Source organism: Glycine soja, chromosome 13 (genome assembly GCF_004193775.1).
Source record: "Glycine soja cultivar W05 chromosome 13, ASM419377v2, whole genome shotgun sequence".
In the NCBI taxonomy this organism is placed as follows: Eukaryota; Viridiplantae; Streptophyta; class Magnoliopsida; order Fabales; family Fabaceae; genus Glycine; species Glycine soja.
Genome location: NC_041014.1, coordinates 12,857,861 through 12,870,950, shown reverse-complemented (window position 1 = coordinate 12,870,950; position 13,090 = coordinate 12,857,861). Strand labels below are relative to the sequence as shown.

At 35.7% G+C, this 13,090-nt stretch overlaps 1 protein-coding gene across 1 annotated transcript; it reads left to right on the top strand.

Annotated features, from left to right (window-relative positions):
- The first annotated feature begins 5,357 nt into the window (after positions 1-5,357).
- On the top strand, positions 5,358-8,934 carry LOC114380847 (ubiquitin-conjugating enzyme E2 10-like). The gene is made up of 5 exons (XM_028339930.1): positions 5,358-5,532; positions 5,661-5,739; positions 7,011-7,141; positions 7,486-7,590; positions 8,544-8,934. The coding sequence occupies exons 2-5, from the start codon at positions 5,670-5,672 to the stop codon at positions 8,685-8,687; spliced, it is 450 nt and encodes a 149-aa protein (XP_028195731.1). The 5' UTR covers positions 5,358-5,532; positions 5,661-5,669; the 3' UTR covers positions 8,688-8,934.
- Positions 8,935-13,090: the final 4,156 nt, after the last annotated feature.

Here is a 13,090-nt window from a genome sequence, read left to right as displayed (position 1 = left end):
TAGGAAAATCATGGCTCTCAAGCAACTTCTCGGCTTTAAGATTGGGAGTCTTCCCTTCTCTTATTTGGGAGTGCCTATCTTCTTGGGTAAGCCCAAATCTTGCCATCTGAGACCCATAGCAGATAGAATTAAGTCTAAGCTTTAATCTTAGAAGGGATTTCTCTTATCTTTCATGGGCAGGTTCCAATTGGTCAACTCAGTGATAAGTGGCATGTTACTTTACTCCTTCCACATCAATTCTTCACTGAAGAAGTTTTTGAAGTTAGTGGACTCTTGGCTGCGAAACTTTGTGTGGGCGGTAGACCTTAACCAGAGGAAGGTTTGCACGATCAAATGAAATATTGTCTGCTCTCCCCTCGATGAGGATGGCTTGAGCTTTGTAATGTGACTTCCATCAACTTGGTAGCCTCCCTTAATCTTTGTTGGAATTTCCTCTATTTTGAGGAGCTTTGGGCTAAGTTTCTAAGAAATTGCTTCCTGAAGATTAGGTCTCAAATTTCCTACTACAACAAATGTTTTGTCTGGCCCTCTATTAAATCCCACTCTAGTGTTGTGGTTGCTAATATTGCTTGGGTCCTTGGCTCAGGTTGCTTTGTCAGTTTTTGGAACGACTGTTGGTGTCTCCAACAACTGATCGCTAAAGCCCCCAGCCTCCCCCTTTCCATTTGCCAACAACTATCCTCTATGGTTAAGAACTTTTGGCAAGATAACTCTTAGACCGTCCCAACTTCCATCCTTTCTAAAGTTCCTAGTTTGAGTGATGCGCTTCGTAATATCCAATTCGCTAAGGATAATGGTAAGGAGAATTATATATTTTTCATTACTCTTTGAGATAGATGAGATAGACTCATTATCCATTTTTTTTCCAAAGAATTGAAAAAGTTTTTATATATAATTTTTTCATCAAATCTTAAAACTTTTTCATATAAGCAATCACTGAAAAATCAAGGGGGAGTGAACGACACAAATGGATATTATTATTTCTCTTTTTACTCCTTACCAAAAGATGGTTGTCATCATCAAAAAGGGGGAGAATGTGAATGTATATCATGTAGGTTTTGATGATGCCAAAAGTTTACTTGATGAGCACGAATTGAATCAAGTCAAAGAACAAGATCAAGAAAATCTAAGATAAGAACTTAGTAAATTTGTTAAAAGAATCTCAATTTGATTAATATAGTTTGGCCTCAAAATCTTTACTGTGAAAACTCTTTTATTAAAGTTAAATCAGTTCAGAAATCTCTTTTTGAACTAGTAATCGATTACCAGGTTCATGTAATCGATTGAGAGAGTTTGTGAAAATGGCATATTGAAAATTTTGAACTGTTGAACCAACGTCACAAAATTATTTGAATTTTGATCTGTGTAATCAATTACAAGAGTCATGTAATCGATTACCAGCAAAGAGATTTCAGAAAAACTATTGAAAAGTCACAACTCTTCAAAGATATGACTGTGTAATCGAATACCAGAGTCATATAATCGATTACCAGTGAAATAGTTTCAGAAAATCTTTTGAAAAGACACATCTCTTCTAACTGTTTTGAATAGGCACAATGGGCCTATATATATGTGTCCTTACTTCGAAAAGAAAAGAATTCTCAGAGAACTTAACTGTCAAAATCTCTCTAAATAATTTTGGCCAAACTCTTGCAAATTATTGAGAATTCTTCTAGGAACTTCAAGTTGTACCATCTGGTCTAAAAGAGAGAAATCATTTTATTCATAAAACTCAGTTGTAATAAGAGATTGTTTGTCTCTTGGCATGTGAGAAACTCGAACACAAGGGTGAGGGATCCCAAGGTGTGTTCAAAGATTGTAAAGGATTTACAAGGATAGTGGAAAATCTCAAGTGAGTTACTTGAGGACTGGACGTAGGCATGAGAAGTGGCTGAACCAGTATAAATCGAGTTTGTAATTCTCTCTTCCCTTATCTCGTTTATTTATTGCAACTTACTTTGTCTTGCACATTTAAGGGACATTGTTAAATTGATTGTTGCTTCTTCTTCTACATTCTAAATCTATCACATATCATTTAAAAGAGGATTAAAAAGTTGGTAGTCGGGAAATTTTTTAAGACTTAATTCACCCCTCCCCCCCCTCTCTTAAGTTATTGAGGTCACTTGTCCAACAAATCGAAACAGATTCTGGATAGTGATTTTACTATGGAAGAGGTGGAAGCGACTCTACACAAAATGCACCCTTGAAAGTCCCAAGGTCTCGACTGCACCCTGACCCTCTTCTTTCAGAAATTTTGGAGCTAAGTTGGGAGTGATGTTACTAGCTAAATATTCTCAACCATGAGGTAGATCCAACTAAGCTCAACAAGGCATACATTGCGTTGATACCCAAGATAAAGTCTCCAACCCATCCTAGTGAGTATTGGCCAATTAGTTTATGTAATGTAAGATTATTACAAAAACTACTACAAATTGTCTCGAATTGATTTTACTGAACATTGTTTTGGATCAACAAAGTGCCTTTGTCCCAGGTCATCTTATCATGAACAATGCGTTGGTTTCTTTTGAAGGTTTCCATTACATGAATCACAAATAGGCTGGAAAGAAGGGATCCATGGCCCTCATACTCGACATGTCCAAGGCGTCTCATAGAGTTGAGTGGTTGTTCTTGGAAAAATTCTCACCAAAATGGGGTTCCCTCTAAAGTGATGTGACTTGATCTTAAGGTGTATCTCTTAAGTATCTTTTGCTGTCTTGGTAAACGGCTTCCCCAGTAAGGAGTTCAAATCGCATCATAGTTTGAGGTAAGGAAACCCTCTGTCTCCTTACTTGATTATTTTGTGCCTAGAAGCATTCTCGTCCTCATTTCCAAATCTATGGAAAACAACATGTTACATGGTATTAAGGTTTATCCAAAGTCCCCCTTTGACTCTCATTTATTTTTGTCAATGACATTATTATTTTTGCTCGCACCTCTCACCAAGAAACTCTTTAGATCTTGGCCATCATTGAGGCCTATGAGATAGCATCAAGATAGAGAATTAACATGCAGAAATCATATATCTCCTTTAGCCAAACTGTATCAACACAAAGAATTGATGATCTAGAAATGTTGTTGAAGATCAAGGTTGCTAGATATCATGGACAGTACCTGGGTCTCTCGGCTCTTATTGGAAGATCGAAATCTCAAGTTTTCCAATTTTTCTGGGAGAGGGTGTGGAAAAAGCTTAAAGGGTGGAAATAGAGGGTTTTATCTAGAGTAGGGAGGGAAGCCTTAATCAAATAAGTTGTCCAAGCATTCCCAACGTATGTGATGAGCTGTTTTAGACTTCAAAATTCTTTGTGTAGGCAATTAGAGAGTTTGATGGCGAAGTTCTTTTAGGGTGGAGAATCAGATGCTAGGGAATTACACAAGATGAGTTAGGACTGCATCTGTGAGCCTAAATCGTTGGGAGGGCTAGGCTTTAGACGAATGAAGAAGTTCAACAAGTCATTGTTGGCCAAGCAAATGTGGAGACTTATTACCAATGAAGAGAGCCTAGCTACTCAAGTTTTGAGAGCAAGATACTTTCCCTGGGGTTCTCCTTTGGATGCCCAAAAGGCTCACAGGCCCAGCTACACATGGAGCAACATCTTTTCTTCCAAAGACCTTATTGACAATGGTGTTGTGTGGAGAATTGGTAATGGGGATTCGGTCTGTGTATGGAGTGATAGTTGGATCCTAAACAATGACAAAGCCAAATTTCAATTGCATTCTAATAAAAAATTTGATCCTTTTCTTCTGGTTTATGATCTTATAGACCATGATAGAAGGAGATGGGACATCCAAGTTATCAATTTTGTGTTCCCCAACTAGTTAAAAAAAGAATCCTCAGCGTCCCTCTTCAAAGTGCTCACTACCTTGATCGCTTGATTTGGAAACACTCTGCAGATGAAGCTTTCTCTATCAAAACAAGCTATTTCCAAGCTACACACCCCAGTGGCCCTCACATCCCTTCTTCTAGCCTTATTTCGGGGGACTACTGGAAGAAGTTTTGGAAGATCAAGCTAGTTCCTAACAGCTTGGCCTGAAGAGCGTGTAGAAACATCCTCCCCGTGATGAAAAACTTGGCTGCTATGGGGTTGAATGTTGATACAATGTGTCCAAGGTGCAGGGAATGAGAAGAAACCGTTAGCCATGTCATCCTTTACTGTATCGAGGTAAAAACAAGTTTGGCTAGCCTCATCTATAGTGAGAGATAGTAGGTGAATGAAGACTCATCGTTTTTGGACTTGTTCTACTCATGGCTGAATATTGGTGATTGGGATTTTCTAAGCAGAATTTGTGAATTGTTGTGGACACTTTGGTATGCTAGGAACCAGTGGGTTTTTCAAAAATTCAAAATTCCCCTTCCTGTTTTGTTGGCAAAAGCCTAGGCTCTAGCACTACCTACCATGTCTCAACCTCTACCTTCTGAGGCCTGCAACCTCCGATGGAAAAAACCGCAGATGTACTGCATCAAGGAGAATTTTGATGCTTCTGTTGTGCAGGATAAAGGTCTAGGTATTGGAGTTGTTTATAGAGACCACCAGGGGGAGTTCTAGCAACGACTTCTCTCCTTATTTCCTTTGTATATGAGTCCCACATTGCTGAAGCAGTTGCTTTTTAATGGACCATAAAAACAACAACTCATCTCTGTCTAACCAACATTCTTTTTGAAAATGACAGCCAAAGAGTTGTACAATAATGGATAGCTAGGCACAAAGAAAACTTTCTTATTTTGGTGAGTTAATTCAGGATTGTGTTTTGTTATCATGTCCTGCTATAGTTAGATCACTTTCTTACTCTCATAGATCCACAAATAGAGTTGCTTATCAGCTTACTCGAATAACTTTTGTAGTTAAGGAAGCTTACTGGATAAAGGAAGCCCCTTCATAAATCCAATCTTCGACTTTGGATGATGTAAGGGCTCTGCCCATGTTTCCTTGAATGCAAAGTCTATTCTCAAAAAAAAAAAAAGATCCCATCCAATGCCATCCTACATTTCACACAAATAAAATTTAGGTTTTCCCGTAAATATATTTCATTAAATTTAAATCCTGCAACACATTCTCTCTTGACTTAAGACTGATAAATTTAATTAAACACTTACAGTAAATTTTAAGAAATTAAAAAAAATTATAAATCGCTTTCCTAAATTATTTAATTAATTGTTCTAGTTTTTCTAACCACATGTAATAAAATAATTTAAATTTGAATAAATAAATTTGCTAAAATCTAATTTAAGTTATTCTCATATCCGGTTGGCTTCGCGGTGGACCTTCCCTATCTGATGAGTCATTCTTGGAACCAATAAATAAATAATTACACAAAATAATGGCAGTTATAATATCACCAACTATAGAAGAATAACGCAAACCCAATAACAGAGGAGGGAATCGATTCTGAAGCCCCACACGCCATTTATTATTCATATAAAAACTTGTTTTCCTTCTTCATTTCTCGCTCGCACCTTTGCCTTTTCTCTCTCTCTCTCTCGTTCGTGTTCTTCGTCGCAAATTCAAAGGAGGATCTCTCTTGCGTTTTCTCTAGGTATGCAAATATTTATTTATTATTTATATTATATGATGATATATGTTCTTAGCATACGCGCGTTTTGGATATGTTCGTGTTTTGCGTTTTGATCTGAGCCGAGTTGTGGTTTCGATCTCTGTTGTTAGGTTTTCGCTATGGCGTCGAAGCGAATTTTGAAGGAGCTTAAGGATTTGCAGAAGGATCCTCCAACATCTTGCAGTGCCGGTATAATTTTTTTTTTTCTATTTTGTTGTGCATCTTTTTGTGAATTTTGTTTCTACGGTTTTGGTTGAGATTTGTTTCGATCGGTTGTGCCGGATGTCGTTTGTAGATTAGAACAGTGCTTGTTTGATTCTGTGTTGTAGTGATTTCATGAGGCTTGCCTGAGCTGCAAATTCTTTGCGACGTCATGATTCTGAAGGAGAAATAATTGTGGGTTTTTTGTGGAATATTGAATTTTATTTTCTATGGACAAAAAATGTTTAGGGAAATGTGCAATTCTAAGCATATTTTGTTTCAATTGTTTTAAGGTGGGAATAGATACATATTCCTCAACCTCTCCTTATGCATGTTTCTAAGTGTATTCATGATTCAATGTTTTGTTTCCTGGCCATGCATCTGGTGGCTTCTCTATCTATTTTATGACAAGATTATGCAATAATGGAAGTTGCAGCTGCTGTAGTTGTAAATTTATATACTATTGTTGGAGTGTGGCCCAAACCTTTATATGTGATGGTGGGTATTTTAAGGAAAAAAAACATGGTTATGTTCTTTTTATGTTTGTCATTAAGTTCTCAAATCAAATAATGACACGAGGATTTTACTTTCCAACATTATATTTTTTGGAGAAAAAGGGAACAGAGGGTAAAGTTTTCATTTTCTAATAAATTTTCTTTAATTTAATAATTATAAAACAAAAGAAATAAAATTATAGATTGACGTTATTGTTCTAATCTTTTGTTTATTTTTATGAACATTATATAAATCTTAATTTAAACATAAAAAAACTGTTCTCCTTTCTCCTTTGCTCTAAAACATTACTCCTAAATACCCCAAGTATCCACATGTTATTGTTTTGTTTGAGAGCTTGATGGTAAGGATATGCATAACTTGATTTAAGTTTTGTCGTATTTTAAGTGTTGTCTGTTCTCACTCTTGTTTCCTACTTTGGATCTCTGACTAATTTATTTCTGGGAACCCTGTTGTATGTTTTGTATGTTGGTTGAAGAGGATTAAACTAATTTATCTGATATTGGTACTTAAGAGCAAGATTAATAGTACTATTCTAGTGTTTGGATGTTAAAAGTTGCATAAAATTGTTAGAAACTAATATTTTCACCTATTCATTTCTCAAAAGTGACAATTTACTAATTAACATGATGGGACAATATGTTGCACTATCATTTTAGGAATTTATACACCCTATTTATGTCTGCATTTATAAAAGAAAATTTGTGCTTATGTCATGCTTTGTTGTTTGTTTCAAAACATTGCAGGTCCTGTTGTTGCTGAAGATATGTTCCATTGGCAAGCTACAATTATGGGTCCTCCAGACAGTCCCTATGCAGGAGGTGTTTTCCTAGTGACCATTCATTTCCCTCCAGATTATCCCTTTAAGCCACCCAAGGTCTGTATATCGATTAGGTGTCTATTAATGTAGCAATTAATACCTTAACTATCTTCATTTCTTTATAAGTTTATTTTGTTGTAGTGCATTTTCCCTTAGTTTGTTGGAATTGATTGTCTTTTAAAACTCCCATTTCCAAAAAATGATAAAAATTTAGGCATGGCTTTTTTCTTTATGAAGAGAAAAGGTTTAGTACTATAAGTGTGTGGGTCTATTGAAAAGTTTAATTAGTACCGAAATCATTTTGTATATTTGAACATGTATATGTAGTATGCTGTCATGAGCACTATATAACTCTCAACTGTTCTCGGGTGTGTACTTACGTAAGGTGATGGATCTTTCAGGTTGCATTCAGGACAAAGGTTTTCCACCCAAATATAAATAGCAATGGAAGCATTTGCCTTGATATATTGAAGGAGCAGTGGAGCCCTGCTCTAACCATTTCCAAGGTTTGTTCATTTCTCAGATAGTTAGACTAGCCTTTGTTTCTTAAAATATTATTCTTTAAAGTGCCATCTATCTCTGAAGTTTGAACTAAGATGTAGCAGTTCCTTAGACTCTGTCAAATGGTATTTACCAAACATTGTATTCATCACCATGACTAGTCACTGATATTAAACTTGGTCACTGAACTTTGTTGAATTACATGATTAGTTCAACTAATTAGTCACTTCTTGAAAAGGTAGACTGGATCTTTAAGTTTTAAAAGGCTATAACACAAGTATGTATCATATTAGTCTAACCATGATAGAGTTAGTGATAGTTAAATATATACTTTTTAATATCAATTAATAAATTTAATAGATATTAAAATATCTCTTAAAAAAATTATAGATATTAATACATTGATGAAATATTATAATGTTATATAGTTTAACCATTAACATTATTTAAGAGATTTTTAAAATTTAACAACCAGAAGAAATCAAATTTATACAAAATAGGTAAACACACCAAAAATTGAGGTGGCACGGTGGTCAAGCTGGACTTGTTAGAGGACCTGCCTTCAGATCCTGAGTTTGACTCCTTATGAGATTAGTCAGATCACCTTTGATTAAAACCGGTTGAACCAAGGCAGCCCTTGTTTGACTGGTAGCTAGAATATCTTGACCTGTCTAGCAGGTGACATGGTGCATGGACAAACTGGTTCAATTTGTCAATCCAGTGCAGGTTTCCCAACACTAGTATTAGTCTATATATAATGTTCTTGTGTCTATATATAAAGCTTGGTTGTTTTCATTGTTGAAGTTGTACTGGCTGATTTGCATGAAGTTCGTATTGATGTGATCAATTTTGAACTAATCCCATGCAGGGGGTTTAGTTGAGTCCAAAATATCTTCGTTAAAACATGTATTTTGGCATCATTGCTTACTTTGTTTATACATGTCTTTGGCATAAATAGGTGTTGCTCTCAATTTGTTCCCTATTGACGGATCCAAATCCTGATGATCCTTTGGTCCCTGAAATTGCACACATGTACAAGACAGATAGGAACAAGTACGAGTCAAATGCAAGAAGCTGGACCCAGAAATATGCCATGGGCTAATTGACATATATAGAATGAGGGAGAGCGATTGTTTAGGCCTAACAACCTTTGTATGAATATTTGTGGTCTTCGATTAAGGCCCCTCCAGTTGAAGATGAATGGGGAAATATTTCTTCTGTTGTTTGTATTGCACAATGCAAATGCTACTTTTAAAACAGTGAAATGTAGCTCAATTAAAAGTTTGTCAAAATTTTAACCTTGTATTGACGTTGTCGCATATTTAGAGAAGGTTTGGTTTGCTCTATTATCATGCTTTAGTTAATAATTATGATTTGTGAAGTACCGATCTATTAATATTATATAAAGAATTTTGTAAAAATGTACAACCATTTTATTCAACGTTTCTTAACAAAATATTGAAAATAAAATGAAAGACAGAAATTATAACCTCTTTGTTAATTATGGATTTATTTATTTATAAGAGGATTGAAGAGTAGTATCCTTCTCACATTCTTAAGGTAATCACAATAGCTAAAACCTATGATAAAATAAAATGACCTTTGAGATTGAAACATTGATGGTGGGATTCTAGGAAAAAAAAAATGGTTGATCTTGTGTTCTATTCTATCTCTTTCGGTGAAATAGGCTACTCAATATAGAAAGAATGTAGTCGATGGTATTTCATGGTTGGTAGTGAGCGCTATATTGGGTTTTGGAAGGGACCCTTTTATTCCTAGTTTTGGACCTCTAGTTCAGCATGCTTGCAGTAATAATAATGATGTTTCCTTATAGCAGGAGAACATGAATGTTTCTCTCTTTGCTTATCATGGTGTTTAGCGTTGTGAAGTCCTCCAAAAAAAAGGCTTCTTTAACAGTCATGCACGTATGCATTTGGAAAAGCACCTAGTTATTTTGCAAATGATGTTCGCCCCGAAGAAGTATTCTTCTATTGGAGGATTTATGTTAAAGTAAGGTTGCTTGAGTTATTTTTCTAGTATTATTTCTTCTAATGCTAAACAGCAACTCGTTATACTAAATTGGTATGTAGAAACCTTGTTACTTCTAGTTGCCTCCAAGGGTACACTTTTAGTGTGGATTCTCTTATTAGTAGGGCATTTCTTCTCATGGTTATTCGAAGCATAATGTTGATGGCTTAGACCGTGGTTCATAAGGTTATGCTGCCTGTGGTGTGTCTATTGCCAAGAGATTAGAGTTTTGTGTGTAACCTTGGTGTTTGTCTTGATAAATTATTAGATGATTTAAGATTATTATAGTCGTTACTAATATTTATATGTCAATAATTAAGTATTATTAATTATTTTTCGTAGATTGAAAATTTGTAATATATATCACGTAAAAATTGATTGGTACTATCAACGTGTTATAATTTCAAATTACCTAATAATTTCTCATTTGTACATTGATAAAACAGGATTTGGTGGGTTTGCTTCATTACTTACAACTGTTTTAAATTGAACCCTCAAACTTCTTTTACGGTATAATTGGGTAGTCCTCATGAAGCATGTCTTTAGAGAGGGAAATGGAAGTGCAAATGTCAGTTTTTATTTTACGGGAGGATTGTAGTTGGGTTGCTTTCCCTCGCATTATGATTGACCAATTGCTTCCTGCAACCCCCCCTTTTGCTTCTTGCATCCCTTAGAGGACAATAATTCCCTTCTTGTTACCCAGCACCCCACTCCCCACTGAACTCTAATGCGCACTCCATTGTGACAGTGACAACCCTTTTCACCTTCCTCTTTGTTGTGCGCCATCACTCCCCATTCCTCAACACTTGGTAAAAAATCCTGTTGAAGTGCAAGGAGAGCCATGATACCCTCATTTTCTTATTACGGAACCGTCATTCCAGAATAGCTATTCCGAAATGTGAACAATCATATTTTAGAATAGGTATTCCGAAATATAACTTTCATATTCCGAAATAGTTATTCTGAAATTAGGTGTGGAACTTTCTTTCCTTATGACTTTTCCCTTTACCCTGGTCACTCAGTCTTGTGACACCCACACATCGATCCCAGGAAGCTGAAATTCCCTTTCCTCTAACACCTCCTACGGAAGCCAACAGATCTTCCTCGCCACCACCCTCCCTAACACCTACCAAGGCCACCACAACTTCACCATTTAGTCTCCCTTCCTCTTCGGTAATGTCATCCCCATCATGTCATTTGTGATGAGCTCTTTGCAGTAGGATTAGAGCCTGACACCATTATGGTCAATGAGATGGAAAGTGATATCATTGGAGTTGGGGCTCCACCAACTCTTGCTGAGTTGCAGTGTTGATGTGTAGGCAATGGAAGTGACCAATCATCAGGTTTTGCTATGCTGCATCAATGTACGCTTGGAGTGTGTTTGTGCGGGGGGGTGTTCACGGTGACGAGATGGAGGCTAAGTGGTCTAACAACACTAGAAATAGTTTTGATGAGAAGTGTTTGTTGATGGCGGGAACGACGACAGGTCGGAGGGGAGGGAGTTAGTGGTGGTGCAGGGTGCCTGTTGAGGGGCATTTGTGTCCATTCGGGCTTTTTGACGGTACATAAAGTAAAAGCCTTATCATTGAAATTTAGTGTTGGCCTTAAACCCCGTTCAGTGTCTACGTATATAAAAACAGACACATATGAATTGTGTATGTGTGTGTTATCACTTTTTTGTCAGCAAATGCCTCCAAATTGGTTCCCATATGAAATGGCTAAGCTTCAAAAACTCTAATATCTACAACTTAGAATCTAATGAATGAACTTTGGGTAGAGTTGTGAATTTTGGACCGAAATGGCTTGACCCATGACGTCACCTTATTTTTGTTTTTAGGTTGGGTTGGGTCAATTTAATTACGAATTAGTTTTGTTTAATCAAACCTTCTATGAGCGGGGAAAATAGGGAAGTTTCTATACAAACTCTTCCTTTATACTAATACACTCCCTTTTATCAATTTTTACCCAAATTACCATGCAAAACACACTCCCCCGATTTAACTATTTTCTGGAGAGAAAAAAAAAAACTCTCCACCTCCCACATAAGTCCTCCAAAAAACACACTCCCCTCATTTTTTCTCTTCCAAACACTCCATTCTTAACCTTGCACCGTGACACAAATCAAACTCTAAAACCCGATTGAATCAAATAACGTCTCTACCAAATTAGTTTACCCAAAGAATAACCACTGCACAAAATTGAATTCTTTCAAATAAACAACATCCGGCCAAAGGATACTGTAACATTGACATAATTTGTTTGCGTATAAGCTTCTTCTTCAGTGTCGTTCTTAAATTCTTTATTATGCTGATAAGGTCGAGTTAAGTATATTTTATATATGTGCTGCAGGAGGTACTTGGGTCATAAGCATCCGCCCAAATGCAAAGAAGTTGAACATGTTATTCACGAACAAAAATAATAGGACGTGGGAGAAATTTGCTTCTTGACTTCGAACTTTCTAGGTAGGCATTATAGGAGAACAAAATGAGTTGAGGCTCGACAGTGGTGAGTTTAACGAGAATTCATCCTCTAGTATATGTCAAAACTCATCAAAGTTAGAGTTGAAGTATTATAACTCATTCCAAGCTCCAAAGTCGAGATCATGTTGTTGTGGTTCACATCGAAGTTAATAAAGATTGGTTTCTTCTCAGCCGCTAGGCGCGCGTGTGAGCGCACTGACAGTGAAGTGGATTAGGAAGGTATGGTTGAAGGGATTGCGTCCTTGTTGTCGTTGAAAAGAATTATACTAGAGGGAGAGGAGGGAGTGTGTTAGTGTGGCGTAGACTAGGGATAAAAAGTGAGAAGGGAAGTGCCTCAGTATAAAAAGGGACTGAAAATAAGAATTGCCTCGTAGGCTTAGCTTATGGGCTCTACTTTTTAAGAAAAAAAGTTAACTTATTATCTTTTTATCATGATATTAATAAGAAATAGTTCTCATCTCAAGCCACAATTAGTCTTTGCCAAAATCGTAAACTCATATAAGATTATTTCTTAACAATATCATTTTCATCAAAAAATATAAATAATAAAATATTAATTTTTTTATTATATATTAATACTTATGTAAAATAATCATTTTGTTAACATATTATATAATTTTAATGACTAATGATAATATTGTCATAAATTAGAATTAATAGATTGAATATAACTATTTAATAGATAGTACATTCATGAGTCACCACTTAGGAATTCATCACATAAAAAATGAGTTTAATATAATAAATAGAAATTTCGAAATCATATTACAAAAAGTGTAAGATAACATAAAAAAAAAACATAGGATCACACCAATTTTCTCAAAGTATTGTCAAATATTTCATGTACAAGTTTTGGCTTTTTTTTCTCCGATGGTTCAAAGTTCTCATATGTTTAGTAGGTAATTTGTAATTGTAAAACGCTTTACTAAAAAAACCACCAATCCGCTTCCATGTTAATTGTACTATTATTCATATTTATAACCATTAAAAAAGTAAT